We start from the raw sequence: 25,104 nt of genomic DNA, 5'->3' as shown, positions 1-25,104 counted from the left end.
GAAGAAAGGCTATTTGTCAATTTGAATTCAAATCGGATAAAGTCAGTCGACAGTTTGACCTCTCGAAATCGTTCATTCCGTAAATCAAAAAAAAAGGGGGAAACCGTCGTAACGTTTGATATTGTCATCGATTCCTGTCCGTGTTTAAAAGTTAATTTAATGAGGTGCAGACTTAATGCAATAGAGATAAGCGAGAAGCGGATGAACTGCTGCGCTATATATATATACATATGCTGTATACACAGGTGGGTGTTGATGGAGGTCAGCGTGAAGCTAACGAACCGAAAAAAGAAAAGAGCATCAAGAAAAAAGAAAGAAAAACAGCAGAGCACCAATCCGCGTTAAATAACAAAACAAAAAGCGTTTCAGCATAGGAATAATCTGATTAGCATTTGAAAAATGCGATTGACTCTCTGTCTATGTTTACACAAAGCTTTTTATTTGTTGTGTTTCAAAAGAAAGAACGAAAAAAAAAAGGGGTTGAAAGCCCCATCGTCTTTGAACTTAATGAGCAAACAAAAACCCAATAAGCCGAAAAGGAAAAAAAAGAAAACAAAAAAACTTTCGATATTTAAAGTTCATTTTTTTTTCTTCTCGAGGAACCGATGAGAAAAAGAGGTTCACGATGAGAAAAATAGTATAATGAACGCGCGCGCGAGGTTCAAATGCGAGTTTAGCCGCCATTTGACTACAGCTAAATGCCGCGACTATTACGTATAAAGCGGATACATTTTTTGGCATTACGTCTGTTATATAAGACTCTGATGTGATGTCTGTTGTACTAAGGAAAAAGATCAGCCGCCGCGTGCCAGAGTCGATTTGAAAAACTTGTTTTAATGAAAACTTTGGCCTTATTCTTGTTGTTTGTTGTTAAAGGGTCTTTATGTTCCTTTAAATATTAGCGTGCTTCTTTGTTTCTTCGTTTACTTCCATTTTCGGGCCTTTTTTTTTGTTTTTTGTTTTGTTTGTTGTTGTTGAGAGACAAATCGTCCTGGACTAACAATGAAGCAGGGAGCGACTATAGCCGACCCCCACGCATTTCAAAAAAGAAACTCCAAAAGAGTTGGCTGTGTATATATACAGTCCAGCGAGGATAAGTTTTATGTATGATAACTGCTCTATAATTAGGGGTCGTAGGACGGCAGTAGACAAGTCGATCAATCACTACACGATCGAAGCTCTCTTCTACTTTCCTCCTCCTCGGCTAACTGTTCACGCAGCGTGTAATTATCGCATCGATTCATTATGCGCCTCAAACGGACCGAAGAGAAGGGCAGCAGCGTTCGAGGAAAGAAGCATATAGAAGCCAATGATAGCATTCAACCATTTATTGAACCCTCAGCACTTCCATTTTTTGTTGTTTGTCTCCTTTTTAAAGGTATACGTGTAGCTACAGTATATTGGAATGCCATAGCAGCTGTACAAGAAGTTTGGCTTGACTTTGTCGTTTGGTATAAAATCAGTTTGGTTTCGTTTTTCCTCCCTTGGTTTGATATAGCGTTTATTGTTTCCCTGAATGTTAAACAATTTCTATACGGGACGCTATTTAACCCAACAGGCACTAAAAATAATTGGATTCCGTTTGATGTGAACATCTTCATAATTAAAAGGAAAAATAATATTGTATTTGGAATCAGTGTTCGAATTAGATTATAACAGATTTCATCGAATTCCAAGTGAAAATGTTAAGCCCGACTTCTTCTTTTCTCTTTTTTCTTTTTTGAATTATTATCTTGGAAAACCTAGAGATAGCTATGACAATACATGATTTAGATTTAAAATGTTACTAGGATTACGAAAATCGACTTTGTTTTTACATGAGATTTATAGGTTTTGAGTCATTTGAATTCAAAGTGGTTGCGCAAAAAACTACTTACTAGCTTATGATGTTTACGATTTATTCAAAAACTATATATTCAAAGGAGAAGCGAATAGCTTTTCTGCAATCAGCGATCTATTTTGAGTAAATCCTGTGGTTTTTATTGAATTCAAAGAGATATCATTTTTTGCGGATTTTGACAAAAGTGGGAAGGGTATAGCCTTCCCACTTTTTCATTTTTGGCCAAATTTTAGATTTCGTTTGAAATGCATGATTTCCATTCAGAATGCAATGGCAATCACGGAAATCAAGTTTGTTTTTCAATTGGCCTTATAGTTTTTGAATTAAACGTAAAAAACGAAAAATAAAGTTGGTGAGCTAACAGCTCTTTGCTTTCTTTTATTAAAAAAACGGCTGATGTAACGAGAAAACCAAAGACTTAATCGAAATCAGAGTTCAATTTCGATTATACCGTGTGATTTTTATCGAATTCCAAGAGATGTCATTTTTTGCAGATTTTGACAAAAGTGGTAAGGGTATAGCCTTCCCACTTTTTCATTTTTGGCAAAATCTTAGATTTCCTTTAAAATACAAGAAATAGATTCAAAATTAAACGAGGATCACGAAAATCGACTTCGTTTTCACGTGGGACTTGTATTTTTGGAGTAGACCTAAGTATTCGACGTTGCCTACATTTCGGTCAATAAGAAAAAGAAGAAAAAAAATATAGAAAGGAAAATGGTGGGACGGGGACGGTCTGATCAAAAGACCGCAATGTGGAATCAGATTTTTTTCCTTTACTGTATGGCCTACCTTGTATGTTATAACAAACTATAATAGTCGAGTAATGCGTGAAACCAATGTAATCCAGAAATACCTTTGTACAATATCACCCCAGACCTTGGTGAGATATGTAACGGATCGGATCTAATAATAATCTGAGAACTTTCCTTGAAATTTTTGAAAAGAAGAAGGAAAAAAGAAAAGAAAAAAGGAGTCCGATATTAAACAGTTGACGCAACATTTATTTATATAGGTATGTATACGCATGAGTAACTGCGTGCCTCTCTATATATTCCTTACGTATTCGTTTAACTCGACTTCTTCTCTTTCCATTCTCATGAATATAAATCATAGAGCAACCGATTCTTCTCCGAAAAGAAGAAATGTTTCTTCCTCTTCGTCTCGATTTCCCATGTACCTCAAACGCATCTATATATCCGTATGTCTATAGAGCTCGTATTCATCGTGGTGCCATATTTTTATCAAAAGCCTATCTATATATAACTCCTGCCACCTCCCCCGCCACCCCTTTTTCCTCATTCTTTTGCCCTGTTTTTTTTTTCTTTTTCTATCCCTTTTCTTTTCATTCTACATACAACATCAAAGGCCCTCTGCGTCGTCGATGTAGTTTCCCATGTTCTCTATTCCTCGTCGTCGCCGGATGGAAAACGGAGAGTCTTGGCCTGATAATATTCAGAATCGTATAGATGTTATACGACGCTCGATTTGACAACTACAATCACGCACACAGATAGAGGAAAAGATATGAAGTTCCCACATGAAAAGATTCTTTAAAAAAAGTTGATGGTACATGAGGACGGTGAACGAAGATGATACGATTGTATATGTCCATTTCCTGATCAACATCCGACAAGTTTTTACATTGTTTTTCTTTTCGTTTAATAAACTGCCGTTGCGCTAAATAATTTAACAGTTCTGTAACCAACGGCGAATCGGAATGGCTAATATTCGCTGGGTTTTTCCACAAAAAAAAAAGGATAGTTATTATTTTTTGTTCCAATCTGTCGTTCGATGGTTGACTTCCTCTTTTCTCATCGCTTACAGGTCGACACACTGCTGGCCAGGCTATTTTTATTTTATATCACACAGATTGCAACTTTTGTTGTTGTTTTTTTTTTCAATCTAGTTCATTTAACGGCCACTGTTAAGTGTTTCATTTTCCACGGAGGCATAAAAATACAACGACGATAGTTTAAGGTCCTTGATTCTACTTTTTTCTTCTTACTTTCTTTTGAAGCTTCTTCGTATTATTATTATTTTTCATTTGCCAGTTCACAGTTTTGCTTTCAACCTTTTTTTTTTCACACAGATTTACCAACAGATGGCGGGCAATTCATTTCCCGTCATCAAGTTTTTTTTTCTTTTTTAAAGGGAAAAGGGAAGCTATAAGAAAAACAGAACAGCACCATCCACAGTGAAGGAATGAAACAAAAACAGCAACACACAATGGATTTTGCTGGTTCTTCTTACTTGTTTTTTTTCTTTCTGTTCTTCTTCTTTTTATTTCATTTTTTTATGAGCGCATTTAATAATTCCCTTAAGGGTAACGATCAGGTGACGACGAAGAGGAAAACCACCACCGGAGACGACACAACACATTAAAAGCTTCTTAATCGCGGTCCCATGATTTTTATGATTCTCCCATTTTTTTTTTTCTCTGATAAAATCAAAGATTATGTAACAGATGAGCGGTTACTGGTTGGCTAGTTTGCTGGTCATCATTGTTTTTTCTGTGGTGACCGATATTGTTCTATTAAATACCCGTTAATGGGACTGGTCCGCTCTTTTCATTGGCTGCAAACATGGTGTGATGTTTGACGCTTCTTTGGGCACAACGCATGCGTTCTTCCCACCGTGTACGCCATTGCACCGACGCACAACTTTAGGATACGATGACAAAGCGATTTTTGTTTTGTTTTTTTATATTTTTCTAAGGATATTTTCGTGAATTCACACGGGAATTTTGTAATGCTTTTTGCTAGCTAGATGGATTTAATTGTTCCCGCGTGACGCATTTCCGATATTGACCGTGCGTAGTCTACCAACGGTCAAAAAACCTTACATAAGAACGAATTCACTTTGTGGAGTTTCCAATCAATGCTCAAAACACCAATGTTTGGTTTTTTTGTTTGTGAAGAGACACCTATACTATCCGGCCTGATAACATACACCGTCAAGTTATCTTCACTTACGAACCGAATCCAAATGTGAAAACGAAATTAGTCGCACGAGTACGTGCGTCATCACAGGCCGGAGCAAAAACAAAATAGCACAATAAAATCCATAAAACATTGGTTTAAAATCCAGACACTAAAAGTTACGGATCATTCGAATATTCCGGCAATCAAGGCCTTAAAGGGTGGAAGAAGCGACTTGCCTATGAGCCTATGTGGTCTGGACAATATTATCGGTACAGTGTGTGTATATATAAAGATACAAATGCAGCACAAGTTAAAACGATGTCGGCATTTTTGGTTTTTGTTGTTTGCATATTTATCGAAAAGATCTGGAAAAAAAAAATCTTGTGAGAAAACTATTAAATGGCGTATTGGGAAAATCGAGAAAGATACACCCGAAAATGGAAAGGGGTGGAGATGTCTGCGATGTTGAAAGCAGTTGGACTTGATAGGTTTTCTTCCTCCAGCTTGCACAAGGGGGCGAGGAACGTGAATTAGTAATAATAATAATAGGCAGAGGGACCGACGCTCGTCGGCTGCGTGTGGGTGTTGTAGTCGACGATTGGCCATTCAAAGATGCGCTTTGATTCGATGTCGACCTTTGACCCGTTTTGTTTGCTTTCTTATCTCATCCATACGAGCTCGTTTCCTCGCCCAAATTCTGATTCGGTTCTCCTTCTTTTTTTTCCACTAAAGTTGGTCGGTCGGCGAAGCAGGTGATACGGGACAGACGCACACAACCAACGGCGGCGGTGATGCTTGACATGAAGATGCGACCCAGACTCTCTCAGCAAATGATCTCCGATTTAATGGCAATAGAAAACTATATTCAGTACACGGTTCTTCGCTTTAAAAAACAAAACAAAAATCGAAATCTATCGTTCTTTCAGAGGCTCTTTTATATGTTGTGTACACTATCTAGCGGTCGTCCGCATCCGATGATGGCGACACACCGATCCATACGTCACGACTTTTAAGCTTATAAAGAAGATAGTCTAGTATCTCTCGTCGCTCCTTTTTGTTTTATTCTGTTAGAACCTTTCTTATACCATTCCCGACTTTTCATTCGACAATCGGTTGGGTATAAATAAAAGGAAGTCTGGCGGATGGTATAAAAATGTCGGACATGTTAGATAGACGCAAAAGCGAGTACGATATGCGCGGAAGGGAAGACATTCGAATCAAAACAACCAAGCAAAACAAAAAAGGCAATCGATTGTTATAGAGATCTCAAAGTTTCTTCGCTCTTTCACCTTGTACGTCTTTCTTTTGTCCTTTTGTCGATGAATATATTCGGTATACGGCTCTATGTGTGTGTGTATCCTCGATCTAGAGCTGTCAGTGGATCCTTGTTTTTCTGCTGGGCATTTTTTGTTTGTTGACAAGATCGAAATTTGAGAATCTGGGCAAGTAAAAAAAAAAAAAAAGGCAAACAAGAACAACAAAATCAAACCGCCAAGATGAAAAAGTCAAGTCGAAAGAGATATGCTATGTAAAAGAATTGACAGCAGGGGGAGCGATATCGGTGCTGTGTCGTCGCATTGAAAACATTTCCATCAACAGTTTTTTTTTTTTTTTTTTTAAATATATGTAGGCCGTATAGAGAAATGATCTAATCAAAATCCGACCAGAGTCGTCGCGGGACAGTTGACATTTCACGCTCTAGCGCACCTTATACCGCAATCTGTTGCTTTGCTACACGTACGGAAGAGGTCCCCATCAGCCAAATTGTGCGGTGATTTGGAGACGCTGTGCAGTTTGTTTTGTTTTTTTTCGAAAGGTTTTTCTCATGCTTTTCACGGCGCATTGATTCTTAGAGCAAAAGGTGGAGGGAGACGGAAGAAAAATAGAAGACCAAGGGGGGGCATCAGCCAAGTTTTTTCAACTGGTTATCTGCTTGAAAAAATCAAGAGTGGCGGAGAGTCACCCAACGAAAACATAACCCGACAGATGCGGTCGACAAGATTAAAATATTTTGAACAAAAATTATGGAAGGAAAAATGGAAAAACAAAAAAACTAATGAAATTGAGTCAAACTTGCGGCTATTTTCGTACGAACCGCTGGGGCTGCTGGCCGAGATGTTGAACGTTTCTATGGCATTCCAACTATCCCCTGAGGTCATTCGCTAATAAATAATAAGGATAAAAAACGTAATTAAATCTAAATGATAACGACCTGTATGAGTGGAGCGGCTTGTTGTAAATAATGAAATTAAAAAAAAAAAAAAAGAAGCGGCGAAATAGATCAGCTGACGGACGGGGTCCCCCGCAATGCCCTTTTCTTAGCTAAACAAAATTTTAAAATAGAAAACAAAAAGAAAACAATTCATTTTTTAATTGCTTTCCTTCTTTTTTTTTTAAATCCTTTCATATTTTTTTTCCTTTTCTCGGATACTTGAAAGAAAAAGGGAAAGAAAAATTTAAAGAAGCCAACTGAACGGCAGCGGCGGCGCTAGCGGCCGAATATGTGTTGTCTACTTTACATGATTGCTTCATCGCGGATTGTTTTCAGAGCACCACGTAGAGAGAGAAAAGAGAAAAAGAAACACACAGTGAACAATAAAGAGATAGAAAGATGTTTGCATCTGCAAGGAGAGCTGCTGGCGAATGGTCGGCCGCCCGTCCGTCTATACAAGAGCCAACAAATACAGAGCGATAGAGAATAAAGTAGAGAGAGAGAGAGATACTTTCACGTACAACCAAAACAAAAAGAAAGAAATGTAGAAAGAGCGAAAGAAGAGCGACCCAAATTATATGCATAAAATGCCTCACACACACACACACACACACACACACAGCTGGGGCAAATGATGATGATGGCGAGCCGTTGCTCCCTTCATAAAGTTCTTCCTTAAGTCTTTTTCTACCTTTTCAACGTTTAATGGCCACTAGTGATATGGTTCCGCACACACACACACACGCTCCACTATCAGTGCGCCCTATCTCTCTAATTTACACAGCCAGCTCGTTGACAGCTCTCTCGCCTTATTCAGCCAGTCCAACAAACAAAACAATGCAATGTCTGTACAGCAGTTATGCTCTATAGTATATAAAGAAGATAGAGAGAACTTGCAACACCATGCAAATGTAAGGAACTATTTAAAAAGTAAATAACAAGAGAACAAGTGGGAATGTTATTTCCCTCCGTTTTGTCGTTGAATGTCTCATTGTTTCCATCGCGACAAGCGACAAGCGAGAAAGCAGCAAGAAACCAAGCAAAAACAAAAAATTCCCTTTTAGATCAATTTACATTTTGAAACACATAGCGTGAATGTCACTAGATGGCACTGGTTGAACCATTCCGGAGAGTCTTCAGACCTGAAAAGGTAAAAAAAAATAAATAAAAAAAATAAATAAAAATAAGCCATCGTCTGGTATACACGGTTCACACCACCAATCACGACCTCCCGCTGGCAGCTTTTAATTGCATTTTCTATACAAGCACTGTTGTGAGCCTATATATACGTGATGGTATACGAATGCGGACGAAACTTACATACTAACCAGCTGATTACTGAAGTTCTGGGTTATCAATTTTCTAATGATACTCGGGCATAGACCGAGCCTGGAAACGAAAAAAGGGGGGGGGGAATGGGAAAAGAAAGAGAAGAAAACGAGACAAAACAAAAGTGTAACGGCCTTGCAGCGCAACCACTAATGAACTCATCACATCCCCTTTGCGCTGGAACGCATTTCTTTTTCTCAGATTGTGAACGACGATGGATCACCAAACATCACGTACTTTGCCGTTCTTAATCATTTTTCAGCCATTACCAACATCTTCTTTCCTCAAAATGAAATGATGTTGTCCCATTATTCAATAAGATATGCTACTAAACTGGCGATCTTCCAGATAACGTACACAACGACCGCAGAGACTTTAACGCGTGAACGCGCATTTAAATGTCGTGTATAGCGCGTCACCTTTCTGTTCGATTCCAAAACATTCGCAGGATATCAGACTATACGTTTGAGATTGCGCATCTGGAATCAGGAAATGAGTTCACGTGTACAAATGATCCAAGAACGTGCCGTTGTTCTATTTTGCTCCGGACATAACAAACACGACACGTCAACCGCTTCTTTTCAACTATGCGACTCGCCACTTCGGGAATCAGTCCAACTTGTTCTCGTCGCATTTTATTTATTTATTTATTTATTTTTCTAAATGACCAGCCCGTATTCCATTATGGATAAGGAATGGGCGCGGCTTTGGTTACAAGATTCGACCTATCACAATTTCTTTCAACAAACTCATGTGGCTCTGGGATTTTTAAAAATAGACGAGATGCTCAGGTAGTAACCGTACGTGTTGCTGAGTCTTTTTGATTTTTTGTGCTCAAAGTTTTTGGCTTTTTTTTTCTCTCTCGTTCGATTGGCGATGAAGTCAAGCCAAACTAGGTGCTATATTACAACAGTATAGAGAGGGAGGGGGCACTCGGGGTCCGCCTCACAATGTACACACTACGAAAAGGAGAGGGGCGAAGGAGAAGGTGTTTAGTTTTTCTGTTGCGCCCTCCCTCCCCTCTCTTTCCCGAGCGCTTCGTCTACGAGCGTGTGTGTTAGCTAACACACACTGCTAGCAGAAGGTGAGGGGAAAAGGAAAAAAAAAAAAACGCGCACGGCACAAGAGTCACACAGTATAGAGCCATCGCAAGAGTAAGAGAGTGGCCAGTCGTAGACCGGCCGAACTCGCGGTCGGATCACACACGCACGTCTTTGATTTTCTTCACCGATTGAATCAGTCGATTATAATTTTTTTTCTTTTGGTTTTTGCCCCCCATTGTTTGACCTCGCTCATCTTTTTTAACCTGCCACTCGTTAAGAGAAAATCTGTTGTGGTGGTTGTGGTGATTCGCTTGACCGTTTTTGTATTGGCTGGGACCGTGAGTGCGACACTGAAGTGATCGTGACATCATCGTTATTTCTTCTGCTTTGAATCCAACAACAAGATTTTGATTTGATGTGCCAAGTGTCTTACAAAAAAAAAAAAAAAAAGAAAAGAAATTATCCCGTGCTGTTTGCAGATTGCTCTAGTGCCTAATTCGCCCGTCTCGAAATCGCTTAAACGCTAGCGACTTGAACGCCGGAACTTGAGGCCAAAGACAAGCCGGAAACGAAGGATCGGAACAATATACAGTGACACAAAGTGTTGGGTTTCGGACAAACTCTTCATCTATTCGTGAATGAAAATGGCTGTCTTCGCTGCCCAACATCAATCGGTCGCCTGCGATACACTCAAAGTCAGTTTACAATCCAATCAATCGATCGAAGTGAGAGAAATAGATTTACTTTGCGTGATTGATACCGAATCATGTTTAGATGCTAGCGTTACGTTCAGTCCCACTCCCCCCCACAAAAATACCGAAATGTGAAAATAATAAAATATTAGCGGTGATCCAACCAGCAGCTCCTCCGCCGAAAACGAAACTAAACCAAAAAAAAAGTATTAAAAAAACCATGGGAGGTCCCGCGTAATGTCCGACTGAGCAAAAAAAAAAAAAAAGAGCCACAAAATCGAAGGGATTTTTTTGATGGAAGATAACAAGAAAAAGAAACATAGACTTAATCGGGAGTCTGCTCTACACGCTATAACCAGTTCAAACTCGGCGCTCTATGGCTATGATTATTATTTTTTTTTTTTCAACATTTCTTTTTTTATTCGGCAGAGTAAATGAACATTAGTCTGCCATTTCATAACCTTCTTGTGTGTCTGTGTTTGTGATTGTGCCTATAGCCGGAGTCGATGCGATGCAGAGTCAGTTTCTTATATATATACCTCCTACTACTAGTCGTTTGGAAAAAAAAAAAAAATAATAATATTGAGCAAAGCCAGAAAGGAATGTCGATTTAGTGGGCCGTTTACACACAGCGTTACAAGCTGTATAGTCGAGTATATAGCTTCTATATGTATTTTTTTTTTAAAGCTCGCGCGCGGCTTTTGGAAGAGTTTTCCATCATATCCCCCCGCAGTCATTTGAACGGATCCGTTTTCTCGAATTGATTTGCTTAAACGATCGGAACGATTTAAGAAAGAGAGACCATCTGTGCGGTGGCGCCCAGTTAAAGACTAGAGAGATGGTTAAGAGTTAAAAGGCAAAAAAAAAAAAGGGGGGAAAGAAGAAGAAGAAGAGACGCTCGTAATAACAAGCACCGTGCGAACGTTTGTATAAACATGCAGCGGACAAGTTCTTCTTCTTTTTTTTTTTAAGAAAAAGAAAAGTTATAAAATTTTTGCCTTTTTTTCCTGTTCCTTTTTTTCCAACAAATATCGCCCCCCCTCTATGCACGGCCAAAGTCTTTTCTGCGCCAGGTGGCGGCCATAACTCACGTCTTCTTCAGAACAAGAAGAAGAAGAGAAAATACCGAATAGTGTTGATCATTTAGTGCTAGAGAATAAGAGGAAAGGTACAAAAGTGAAGAGAAAGATAAACTTGTTGAAATTTTCCCCTCCTCCCCCTTCTTCCTCATCTGTGCGTGTACGTTTGTTAGTCTGTAATTTGTTTGCCTTTTTTTTTTTTTTCGGTCTCCTTGTTTCGTTTTTTTCAATCGGACCAGTTGTCAAACAACTGGACAGATTTGTAATTCACGTTCAATGTGCTGTTAGTTGACTAAAAAAACAAAAAAAACATGTCAAAATCAAAGAGTAGCTAACAGAAACTAAGATAACTAATGTTTATTGCTGTTTCCAGTTTTGTTTTTCCCCATTAGCTTCTTTTGCCCGTCCATTTGCGCACCGCCACAAACTTCACACGCAATTCAGACCGGTCACTTGTAAACAGCAACCGGCATGCAAAAGCAGTTGACCGACATTGAATTGAGTGTAAAGAAGCTGAAAGGTTATCGAGTTCGGTTGGAGACAGATGCATTTGTTTGATTATACCAGCACTATATAGTCTATATTATAAGGTGTACCAGTTGCGCAGGGCTCTTTCAAAAAACAAAAAACAGGTTCCAGTTCTTCTTTTCCACGTTCTCTATATGCATAGATGTACGCGCATTTTTCAACACAAGTGGATTACGTGAACTTTACAAAGGAAGGAGTCAAGGTGAGAGAGAGAGGGGAGACCCACATGATGATGCATCAGCACAGCTTAAATAATGTGAAGGATGATTGCTCGCGTCTAGGTTAGCGCACGTTATATAAATTGGGCCACCTCTCTCTCTCTCTCTTTCTCTGAATTTGATTCTTTTACATTCGTCTTTCCTTTCGCTGCTTCGTGTATTCCTTTTTTTTTTTCGTTTCTTGTTTTCATTCCTCGACTGTTTGCTTCTGCTCTGTCTCTCTCTCATCTCCATAAGAAAAAGGTGATCCGCACCGTACGGCTGACTTGTTTACGACACGTTGCGCTGACGAGACTTCTGAAGACTTTGAGAAGAAAAAGAAACAAACTGTCATCTATTTATCCACGTATAGCCGCTACAATGGGGGGTATATATATAAATATTTCCAAAGCTACGTGATCTACATAAATCGGTGGTGGTAACAGCAAATCAGTTACGGCAACAAAGCTCATTTTTCTTATTTGGGCCCGTTCTTTTCTCTTTTGCTAGCTGTTTGTCGTGAAAAAGACTTTTTGGTCTTGTTTTCATTCGATCTCTCGTGTCGTCGTTTCGTCTTAGATTTCCAAAGATTGTGAACTCCCAAAAAAAGAGGAGACCTTTTCTTCATTCTCCCAGATGATCCAGAAAAGAAAAGAAAAAAAAAAGGAAATTTTACAAAACAAAACCGAGAGGAGATGGTGGGAGCTTTTGCTGTTGGCGCGAGATCGCGTCCTACAGACTATATAACGTCACTGGCCTTGTTCCATTTGCACTGACGCGGCCTAACCTATAAATAACAGACAGAAGAAGAAGAAGAAGAAGAGTGCTGCTGCCCCCCATTTCTGTCTATCTTACACTGATGGGTTTTTCCCTATGCACCGTTTTTTTCTTTGCGTCGCTCATCGCCATCTATTCGTGATGCAATCCATATAGCCTCAAAGAATCTCTCGTGGCGCTCACCGACAATGCGAGAAACCGATCTTGTATTTATGTTCCTAAAACGCACTAACAATCGAGCGGATGGCTTTTACACGATCTGCGCTACGTACCAGCCAACTTGTTGTGTCGCAAAGGTCGCATTAAAAAAAAAAAGGCAACAGCAAAATAGAAGGGACCATAAGAAAAGAGAGTGAAAATGAATTCTTACTATGGTAACACAAACAAGTAGTTGTGCGTTTCTGCCTTGTTGCTCTTGGGTCGGGGGTTCGTGATGACGGCAGCAAAGGACGGCACGATCTTTTCGATGGGGGAGAACACGGCCATATTTTTCTCGAATAGAATAGAATAGCGTACAAACGCACATAGCGGCCGTCTCATGTTTTGCCTTTTATCCGTCTTCGCGTGTCCCAACAGCAGCAACGTGCAATCGCCCGTTGTTATCCAACTCCGTGTTTTCATTTTTCTTTCTATTCTTTCTTGATTTTTCCTTTGCTTTTATTTCTTTCATTCTCCTATACACTATTCATTTCGCTTGTATTTTTTCTTTTTTTTTGTTTTTTATTATTAATCACGAGCGTCCCTTTCGAGCAACTCCTGCCGTCATTTATGAAGGTGACGGCCTATACAGAAACAATGTTCTTTTCTGTTGTTGTTTGCATTGGTTTCGGATGCGATACACATATCCACCACCTTTTTTTTTTCCAAAAATAGCCGGCCGCACGTGACTGATTTTTTCTGTCGTCAACTGCAGTTATGATCCCTGTATACACACGTACTATAGGCGAGCATCAGATTTACTTGAGTAGACTTAACGGTCGATTTTCATTTGATATACGATGGTGTTGTACAAGTTTCTGTACCGTGCAACAACGAGCGACACGGTCCAACTGTCTCAAACAAGAGGCAACCGGTCAGAAAGTGCGTATGTATGTGTAACAACAACAAGCGAAACGAACGATTTATTATGTTACCTCCTCTACTTCCCTGAACACTATACTACTAAAATAAAAACAACAAAAAACAAAAGAAAAATGGAGCATAAAAAAGAAAAAGGGGAACAAAATCGTGGCGGAGGTAATACAGGATGAGCTTGATACAATATAATTCACTAACGATTTTTATCGATAGGCCTGCGTGAATGTTTAAAACCAAAAACAAAGGGATAGCTATATAGGCTACAAGAGAGAAATTGTTGATTGCAACGTACGCGTCTATTGCGTGCTTAAGTCAATGGCGAATCAGCGTATACCTGTGTCGACTATATGGAAAGTGAAATCGAGGCCGGCAGATGGGCAAAGTGATGGTTTCGCTAGTCGACTGTCCGCGGTCGTCACCCCACTTGCAGGAAGTTGATGGAAATAAGTCAGAACTTTCTTTTTTTTTCTCAATTTCTTTTCAACTGTTTCGTTATGGATACATCACCACAATGGCGTGGCAAAAGCAGAAAGGCAATTTTTTTTTGTTGAGTTGTCTCGTATCATCATCGTGTATAAAATACTGGCAAGTTGACTGTGCCCGACTGCAGTTGGCTCTAACGCTTGTCATCAATTCATCACTGGACACACGGGCAACAACGAGGGCGTCATCTATAATTCACGCTTCGAAGTCGACCGTCGTTATTGTTATGTTTATGATGATGGTCGTTATTAGTAGGACAACTCGTGCGGGCGGGCTGAGCTTAGGCGGACAGACGGATGGGAGGCGGAGGAGAGAAAGTGGGGCCATTATTATATAGAGAACCGAGACCGCTTGTTTGCATAAGGATACAACACACACACGTTGATATAAATAAATACTCATCGGTTCGCTAGACAAAATGTAGATGAACGGAAAGGCGGAGAATGGACGAACCCCAGCGTTCAACTTTTTTTTTCTTTTCTCCCTTTTTTTCTTTGAATGTAATGATAGGCGGTGCGGTACTTTATGAGAGAGAAAGAAAAAAAGAACAAACTCGCTGTTCTTACTGTTGCGATTGATTTTTTTGGTTTAAACTAACGATCTCTTTCCCTTTTTCGTTTTACAGATGAACCAGCTGTGCAAAGTGTGCGGTGAACCAGCTGCCGGCTTCCATTTTGGCGCCTTCACCTGCGAGGGTTGCAAGGTAAAAAAAAAAGAGACTCTCAAAATGTTTCACTTCTTTTCTTCGACGACAATCATCCCAAAAATAACAAGCGGCAGCCAAAAAAAAAAAAAAAAACTTGTATCTTGCCCAGTTAATCGAAAAAAAAAAATGCCATTTTCTTTTCTTCTCTTCACCAAAACGATACGAAGAAAAGTAAAAAAAAAAAAAACGAAACAATTATCCTACACCATCCCATACTAGCATTTTTCTTTTCTCGGCTCACTATGTATTACACTATGTCTGAAAATGCCACGCAAATCTGCATACAGACGGCCACGCATCTCATATATCTAACCCATAATGGCAGCCCTAGTTTATTCATATCTCTACTCCTCCTCACCGGAGTAATTTTATTTTTTCAAAACCTGGAATGCACTCGGTTCGACTCGATGAGGTCGACGATTTCTCTCTACGTACATACACTCTTTACAAGTGTACCGAGTTCCCTTTTTTTTTAAAGTTTTTTTGGCCTCTCCACCCGCCAATTGTGAACATTATACCGTTGGGCAGTTTTAGTTCGGGACCTTATTAGGGATGCGCCGACGTAATGGATCCCTCCTGCCTCGCTGGCTGTCCCATTCCCATCCGTTCGCTGACGAGGTGGAGAAGCCATTGCGCTCGAGCCAACAGCTAACTATTGGCGCAAAACTGCGCGGCACATTCTTCGACGACTTTCTCCTCGTCGAGAGATATTGCCGCGCACTATATTAAGAACGAAAGAGAAGGAAAGAAGAAGAGCTTTGATGGACTTGGCCGGACTCGACCGGACTAGGCCAATCGTTCCTAATCACGCCATGAGGCCAAAAAGTAAAGAAGAACGGGAAACAAAAAACTAAAATCTTTAAAATTACAAACGTTCAACGTTTTAATCTATTCCCTCTCTCTCTCTCTCTCTTTTGTATTTTGTTCCATAGAAATGATGTTTTCTCAACGCCTCTTCTAACCTACAATGTAACATACCACCAGAGCATCAAATGTTTTCTTTCGGAATTATTCTCAATTCTTTTTTTTTTTTTTCTACCCTCCTTGGACGCCCCTTTTACCTGCGCTATCCTCCACTTGATCATCATTTCTCTCTCTTGTCTGTTTGTGTGTGTGTGTGTGTGTGTAGAATCAATTAAAGAGAGCAGTTTCACAGGCACACGACTTGATGGTCGTGGAACACACTAGACAATATCGAGAGCTATTAAAAAGCAAGCTGCTGAAAGAGCCTTGCGATACTCAATAAGCTCCAGAAAAAGCAAAACAAAGTTCCTTTGTCTTTGTGCTTCTTTTTCTTTCTTTGCCCTTTCAAATGAATAGAAAGGCCAATAGAGAGGAAGGAGAGTTTTCAGTATTTAGTTGGTTCGCTATTATGTATGGGTATCGTCATTAAAACGAGACTGAACACTTTAGCAGTTGGTTTTGTTTTCACGGGAAATAATTTGACATTAACATTTTCTCGGTCTAATCACGAAACGCGCTCAGCCTACATCTTTTCCTTTAGATATATGTGTGTGTGGCACGGCACAAAGATCATTTTGTTTTTTTTCGTTTTCGAAATCATGATAATGTACAAGTCTCGACTCGGCCACATTCAAATACTGAACTGCTTTTGTTTAACTCTCTTCGAGCAGCTCTTTTGGGTAGCAGGAGGCCATCACCTTCTTCTTCGTTCAGTTCATCGTGGAGGACGAGAATGACTGGTGTTTATACTGCAGTTGGCTATAGATCGGTGCGCAGTGCACAAGATAACTATAAGATTTCAATTTTTACGAATAAACTGCTGGCCACCATGGCATGTTGGCCCCCGCAGCCGCGCCGCCACCAAATGGATGGTGATGACGACGGGCCGATGAATATTCATGAAATGGGTGCACACACACGCAGCTTATTTTTTGGGGGAATGATAGAGAGAAAATGCACAGAGTCTGTCCGATCCGCTCATTATAAAAGAAAAAAAAACAAAACAAAGTAAAAATGCTATTTGTAAAGAAACACGAGAAAATCTTCAACTAAATTACGATAATGACGGCCGGGGTCTTACTGGCATTCGTTTTCGTTGCACAGACCGTATCTCTTTCGTGGCATCTGCATCCCTCGTTCCACAATCCTTTTGTTTCGTCCATTGTTTTGATTGTTGATTCATTAACTGGAAATATAGGCTCTATCTTTAGCCACGATATCGTTTCCTCTATTGTGAATGTCGGCCGCAGTGGCATATCAACATTCATGCTTTCCTCGTTAAAATTCGAGCTATATACAGAAGCCTGAACAATCATTAACAAAAACTGATGACATCTCTAGACTAAAGAAAAGAACGTTTTTGTTTTGTTTTTTTTTTCTTTTGTGGTGTTTCACCTCGACTGAGAATAGATTTATCAGTGATTTGTTCGCTGTTGTTCGTTGGTGTGTCTCTTTTTCCTTGTTGGCGATGAAAGAAAAACAAAATGGAACGTGATGAATCCAAACGAAAAGCTTCTTCGCTGTGCTGCCTAAACCTGCGTCCGCTTTTGCCTTATGAGAAGCTGCTCGCTCTGGTTCAGGCTCAGATTCTCCTTTTTTTTTTTGTTCTTCTCTCTCTTCTGAAGAAAAAAACCCATCGGGCTCCATGTTTTACGAGTTGGTATTCACACTATGTAAATACAGACAGATAGAGAGTCAGAGCCAAGCGAGACTCTATGAGAGCTGTTGCTGCCGTTGTTCCATTCTACCTCCATCATCCTCAATCCTCCTCTTCTTTGGCAGGGGTTCTGGACTGCCTTATTGGAATGAGGCCACCAGCCGAAATAAACCGATAACAGGCTCAGTCCAACAGCTTTCTTGCAGATAAAAAAAAACAAACAAAACAACAACAAGCAAATGAATAAGAGAATTTCAAGAAAAAAATCAGAAAATGGAATTTTAAAAAAAAGGGGGCATTGATTGCGATGCTTTTATTTCGTTTATTTCGTTCGTTTGGTTCACCTCCCGAAATGCGGGTGATGCTGATGAAGGCGCAGCCATAGAGCGCAACCTTCCCTCCTATCGGGGAAACGCAGGTGTGGCGCAATAGACTGATCAAATTGGGAATCACGCAAGCCTCGAACTTGTGGCGCGGCGCACACGGCGGTGATTTGTCAAAAGAGAGGAAAACGCCACACAAAAAAAGTGGGGGGAATTAATCCGGAGCTGGATTGAAAATGAGTTGAGCTCTTTTTTTCTTTCTTTTCGCTCTGCTCTACTGCTGTGGCAATATTTCAATTAGTTATGCCATCATATCATATTGTCATCGTATTGTCCATTCCACACGTGCGCTTTCTCGTTTTCCGAAATAATTCTCGTTTGTTTGTTTGTTTTTTTCCCGACTTGTTTCGATTTCGTATTTTCCTCTGGTGCCGCATGGTCAGCATTAGACGAACGTATATGGGGTGCGGTTGCCTAATTTCCGCTCCCTTTCGCTATTTAATGAGTATACATGTTGCTCGTCGTTGTTGTATATACCTTTTGCTTGTTGTTCTTGCTAGCCGTTGCCGTTATATACCGTTGAGCAGGACGCCCCAATCCGATAAGTACACACACACACAGCCCGTACGGTCACGGACGATAGCCGACGCCTGGGCGCTGACGAACGCTTTATGGCACGGACAGCACAAAATATATACCACACCAAACGCTATATCCTCCACCTTTTTCCATCTTCTTCTTCTTTTGTGTGTGTGTGTGTGTGCCATTCTAATTGCAGCTGCTTTCACCGTTTCTGGTGGAGAGATGCGCATTTGATTATTGCGTTTTCTTATTGTTGTGTGTGCGTTTGTTCAAAATGACCAAACGCTTAGACGGGGGGGCCTGCAATGAGCTGAAAAGATACCGCGAAAGAAACGACGCCCGAAATGATGTCATCGACTGATTTAAAAAAAAAAAAAATTTCATTCGTCCACCCTCCCCCACCTCTTCACTTGTATGCACTTAACAGTTAACAGTTGGTGTGTGTGTGTGTGTATGTGTGGTTATCCTACAAAAGAAAGAAAATCATCGGATTTTCTTTTTCCTTCTCTGCATTTATGTTTGTTTTGAGGGTCTTATTTATTTTTTTCTCTCCTCCTTTTTATATTTTATTTTCTCGTCATGTTCTCGCCAAATAGAGCCAAGACACTAATATTCGCAGAGATCGTGAGGCGCCCGCATTTACACAGGAAAACATGGCCGACTCGAATGTCTTGATCTGGACGAAATGAGTCGAGGCCAAAGGCGAACAATAAACGAAGAAAGGCGTCGATTTGCTGGCATTTGAGCGGCGTCCAATAGTTTTTGATAGGCCTACATTAAACGCGATCCTAAACCAAAGCGGACAGATGGGTCGATTCGATTTGCTTTTTTACTTTACTCGTGTGTTTTTCTTCTGGCTTTTTTTACGACGCCATCAATTGGTCTTCATATTATATTACAGCTATGATCCTTGATTGAGAGTCTCAGGCAATTTCTACGTTGATTAAGAGTTAACGCTCAGCTCGTTATAGGCCTAAAGGAATATACAAAAATAGCAGCTGGCCAATCAGTCACGCATAGAAAATTGGTTGTGGTTTGTCCGTGTTGAAATTCGATTTTCAATCGAAACTGTCGTTTGCACTGGAACTGATTTTCACCGAGTTTTCCTTTTATTATCTGAATTTGTTGCAGTCGTTTTTCGGACGATCGTACAACAACCTGTCGGTGATATCCGAATGCAAGAACGGCGGCCAGTGCGTCATCAACAAGAAGAACCGGACGTCGTGCAAGGCCTGCCGACTTCGCAAATGCCTCCTGGTGGGCATGTCGAAGAGCGGCTCCCGTTACGGACGCCGCTCCAATTGGTTCAAACTCCACTGTCTGATGCAAGAGCAAGGTCCCGTCTCTTCCGTCTCCGTCTCCTCGTCCTCGCCGAATTCCAACGGCAACAACAACAACAACAACAACAGCAGCAACAACAACAATAGCTCCATGTCGATGGGTGGCATGGGCAATAATCCGTCTCCCTAATTCGTCGGCCGAATCGATCGCAGCTCACCATCAATCATCCAGTTTCCATCACCACCATCAACAGGCATTGCGACGCGCTGGATTCCATCAGCATCACCTGATGACCGCTGCGGCCATGGTGGTGGGCGGTCCGGGCGTTCCGTCCAGCATGTCCAGCAACGAATCGAATAAAGACGACGCCGAAGCTGAGTGCAAAAACTCTTCGGCTTCGCCGTCCGTCAGTTCGCCAGGGTCACCTCACCATTCAGATTCTTCGCTGGAGTTGGATCCATCTTCGGTAGCCAGCGCTGAGCGCACCAGTGGCAAACAGAGCAACAATCACCGGGGGCATCACAACAATCATCACAGTAGCTTACATCATCACGCTGCCCTGGCTGGCCTGGCTGGCCACCATCACAATCCTTTCGTCAACGGGTTGAAACAGCCCTTCAATCCGGCTGACTTCTTCCAGCCGTTGGGCATGCCGATGCTTCCGCCTCATTTGCAAGCGGCGGCGGCGGCTGCGGCGGCCGCCGCAGCAGCAGCCAATCTCCATCATCACCACGGGTTCTATCCACCTAATCTTCCGGCGCCGAGGCTCCTCTTCCCGGCCGGAATGGGCTTCCCATCGTCGGCCAGTTCGCCTCCCACCAGTCTCAGCGGCAGCGGGTCCAAATCTCACGGCTCCTCCTCGGCCACGCCCAATTCATTGCTGCTGGACGCTGCCAGTGCCAGAGCCGCCAAGAAGTTCAACATCGAATCGATGCTTCACCTTCACCAGCAACAACAGCAACAGCAACAGGAACAGCTGCAAAAGCAACAACTCTTACGCAAGTGTTCTACCTCGTCCTCGTCCCTGAAGGTGACGCCCCCGCCGTTGCAGCAATCGCCGCTGGAAGAGCAGGACACGCCGATGGATCTGTCGGTCAGAAGTTCGTCGGTTGCCATTAAAGATGAAAATGTCTCGGAACATTCGGATTGCGCCGCCTCCTATCTCCGCCTCCATCACGCCGATTCCGACTACGACAGCAATGAGAGCGACACGCTCAACGACGACGACGACGCCGACATCGACGACGATTCCGATCATCACGCAGCTGACGGAAGCAGCGACATGGAACGGAAGCCTTTTCATCCGCTAGATTTGACGCGGAAGTAAAAAACAAAAAAACAAAAACAAAAATGGTATTAGATGTCGTGTAAGCCGATTGAGAGCCGCTGTAGTACATGACTGTGCTGTGCCACTCGCTATGCCCTGGGCGTGGCTTATTCCCTTGTTTTCCATTTTTTGGGGGGGGGGTTTTGATTCTCGTTTTTTTTATTTTATTTTTTTTTTTTTCGTTCGTGTCAGGAACTCACAATACCGACTACTTCTACTGCCCGCCTTTCTCGTTTCATAACATTCAACCCAAATTGTTGTCGATCCTCAAACACATTCCGGAAAAAAAGCTGAAAAAGATTTTTTTTCTTTTAAAACAAAACAAAAATCAATTCCGGAATCATAAAAAAAAAACAAAAAAAAAAAAACAATTAGAGATTAAATGAACTTTTATATCAAACTCCCGGTGGTTTAATTTTTGTGTTTTTTGGTTGTCATTTGTAATTCGTGTTTTAATGTTCATTATTCCATGTGTATATGTACTACGGTTGCATCGCATTTCAAGTGTGCGGATGTAGGATTAACAAATCATCAGATTTATTCCACAGTGGCCAGTTTGTTACGCGCTTTGTTTTCTGTTCTACGGGGTTTTTCCCATTCGAAAAACAAAAACGACGGTGACAACACACAATCCCCTCTCCTTATTCTTTCACCACAAGATTTCCAATTCGAGGTTGCCAATAATGAACGATTCAGAGAACATATGACTAAATTGTGTGTCTCATAGAGCCTAAAAGAAAATTGATCAGGCGATAGCAAAAATTGTTTGATGCACATGTCATTTTCATATGTCTAGCTTTATGTTTTCCCTTCTACGCTTTATATATACAGGACAGAGCAGTGGTGCGTTCATCCATCGCTGATGCACGACGATTCATTTTGTTTTGTTTTTTCGATGCCAGTGATCCGTTTTCCTTCTCTTTTCATCCCTTTCTCTGTCGCCCCTTTTGTCTCGCTTTGTATTTTGTAAGAGATGTACATAGTTTTATAACAGTTTGTGCGTTCCGGTGCAGACGAGATAGACATAATTATATCTAGGATTTATTATTATTTTTTCTTTTTTATCTGTTCATTTCCCCTCCTTTTAAAGCCTATCTATCCTTCCTTTCCTCTCTTGTATATTGTGTTGTTCAGATTGGTAGGGAAAGTTCATTAAAAAAAAAAAAAGGGCATTTTTTTTTTCTTTTTCTTTCTTTATTGCCCGGAGAATCGACGACCCGCTGTGGGTGGGTTCGACGGACAAAAGACGGAGGGACATTTTGAGCCAGTTTGTTTCAGCTAATGTATAACATTGCCACACATTCCATGTCGTAGCGACTCTCTGTTTTCTATCGCAGCCATTTCCTCCTGCCAGTCCCTTTTAATGAAAAAAAAAACAAAAAATCCGTTTTTCTTATTTGAAACTTTCAAACGTCTTCCGGGTATTGTCCGGACGATTCCGGAAAGCGATGAATTCAAACTGACCAAATAAATTTTCTTTTTTTTTTTTTTTTTTTCAAAAATAAGTACGAACGAAAGATACATTCCACCATTAAAAACATGAGACCGTTAATAAGACAAGACAACAACAAAAAAAAAAAAAAATGCAATCGGATTGATAAACAAGAGCTGTGGGATGAAAATAAAAAAAAAAAAATTATAAATCCCGAAAAAGGCCATCAGATATATCACGACATTCCGAAACCTTTCACAGTCTGAGGTATTTCTGCGTACCTGATAACAATCGAGGATTCTTGAGCAATCACGACCCAACCTCACATTCACGCTCTCACTTTAAGACACATCCGGACGCGAACTACAAATCGGTACGCTTCCCTGCCAAAAGGGGCCAAAGGTTTTTTATACACCAGCATCACACCTGCCTTGTCTCATGTCCATCAATGTCCCCCCCACTCACGCAAAAACTGTCGGTCGTTCTTTTTTTTTTTTTTTTATGTAAGAGAGGAAGGGAATTCCGATAACGAAACCGGAATCAAAATGTTTGGCTGAATTGTGTCTCAAGCGTTTCATCATTCGTTTGAGGGAAGATAACAACAAGAAAAAGGTCATGGAAACACAACACACCCGATGCAAATTCTTTTTTCTTTCTCTCTCTCTCTCTCTATCTCTCCTCCCACAACTAGTTTGAACGAAGTGTCTGTATGCATGTGATTTCATTTTGTGGTTTTTTTTTCTCATTGTTTTCTGGGCTGTATACGTTCGTCTATTTCTTATGTGGAGGTGGATTTGGTTTTTGTTCAACATTTCCTTATACCCATATGACCGGTTTTCTATACTTTGCTCCTCGACTGTTGATCACGGTGTTCTGCTGCTTTGGACTGCTGACGCAATCCAAATGTGTTGATGATTTCTTAGTTTCTTTGACAAATGTGACACTTTGCATAAACCATCCTCCCCCCCCCTCCTCCCAACAAAAAACATGAATTTCAAACAAGTGCCGATAGCTCCACAAACTGTTGAATGTTCCCAAAGAGAATTACGAAATAATAATAAACGATGGCTTCCAATTTTTAAACACGAGTTTCAATTAGCGATAGAAAACGAGAGGTACAGTATGTATGTATATACTACTGCACAATATTTGTTATGCGAACGACACGCAGAGTCAATTGACGATGGCACGTCCCGTGTTCGGAGCGGATGCGCGTTGGACGCGAAACTCGACCGTCTGCGAGACGAAAGAAGATTCGTGTGATTGGTCAACAAACGAGTCAAGAAAGAACACACTTTGAAGTCAATAGTTGGACTGTTGAAATGGTCAAAATTAAAAAAAAATAAATGATGTCGATTCAAAATGTAGACTCAATGACCGAGCATTTATGCGCTCGTTTAAAAATTAAAAAAAAAAACGGGGCAGACACACATAGCTCAACTCGTATACGAAAAAAAAAAAATGAAGTCGTTTAACATGGACTCGTCGTAAACATTTGATGAGGAAAGACATGTTTACCTTCAGACAGTCCCGAAAAAAAAAAATCATTTCTTTTCGTCTTTTTCGGGTTTTTCTATTCTCATCTTCGAGTGCCAAAGCGAAGACTCCCGACGAGCAAATACAACCCAGTTTCAGTGTTGATGTTTGGCCACGGTGCACACAAACTTATACATTTGACAACGGCGAGTCACCGTCCTAATGAGACATTACGCAAACCCAAGACACAAAATAAATGATCGTTTTTCTTTCTCCTTTTTTCAAATAATTGACAGACCGTTGGAGTGATTTCTTACAAATGATCTCGTATGCATACTCGTATGAATTATGTCCTGTTAAAAGGCGAAAGTTGCGCCAACTTGTACGTATATTACACACCGCGGATTGTGCGCCCATACGCTGCAGCACTCTCGCCAATTGTCTTCAAAAGCCCAAAGAAAAAGATTTCAAAAAAAAAAAAACAAAGAGAAAAATAGAAGTAAACAACAACAAAAATCCCAGAAGAGAAAAACAGAGGGAAACAAAATGTTAATATCAAACAATCCATCACTGGAAAGGTGAAACAGAAACAAGTGAACATCGTCTGGCCCTGGACGGTAACGTCCACGGTCGTTTCAATGCAAAGCTAGTTCACCTTGTCTGTATGTCATTGGGCGGTTGGGTGAGAGATGTGGTCCGACCATTTCACTCCCACCTGTACCTCACCTTCTTCCCTATTCTTCTGAAACGATTGGTGTGGGCAAAATGTATAACAAATCTCCTGTTCGTATGGGGGCCCCAAACGAGAAAAACAAGAAAGAAAGAAAAAAAAAGTCAATCAAAAACAAAAAAACGAAGGGGCAGAATCGAATTTCAGATTTGTGGAACGTGAAGGAAACCAAAACAAAACAAAAAAGACAGAGAAGAAAAGACCGATTTCTTTCTATATATTCACTCTCGTTATATTATGTACGGTATACTGTATAAATGAATACGCGATGTGGGGGGTTGATGCTATTATACATGGTATACAGTATGTAGCACAATCTGTTGGGAGATGAGAGGAAACAACTTGGACGTTTTTGCTTGACTTTTTGTTTTTCTTTCACGAGAGATTGATTTACAGAAAATCAGGCCCCTTTCTGGCCGTCGTGCGTATATAGAGAGGGGGAAAAA

The 25,104-nt window shown here is 40.8% G+C and overlaps 1 protein-coding gene across 1 annotated transcript; it reads left to right on the top strand.

The window, feature by feature from the left end:
- The first annotated feature begins 9,349 nt into the window (after positions 1-9,349).
- Positions 9,350-23,535, top strand: LOC116934279 (zygotic gap protein knirps). Its single transcript, XM_045168569.1, is given in 4 exon segments — positions 9,350-10,043; positions 14,807-14,884; positions 19,544-19,876; positions 19,878-23,535. Coding segments are annotated over 4 exon segments (1,611 nt in total). The 5' UTR covers positions 9,350-9,986; the 3' UTR covers positions 21,021-23,535.
- The last annotated feature ends 1,569 nt before the right edge of the window (positions 23,536-25,104 follow it).

This window comes from Daphnia magna, linkage group LG1, assembly GCF_020631705.1.
Source record: "Daphnia magna isolate NIES linkage group LG1, ASM2063170v1.1, whole genome shotgun sequence".
In the NCBI taxonomy this organism is placed as follows: Eukaryota; Metazoa; Arthropoda; class Branchiopoda; order Diplostraca; family Daphniidae; genus Daphnia; species Daphnia magna.
Note: the sequence above shows the minus strand (reverse complement) of the source record. Positions and strands in the feature narration are given on the sequence as shown.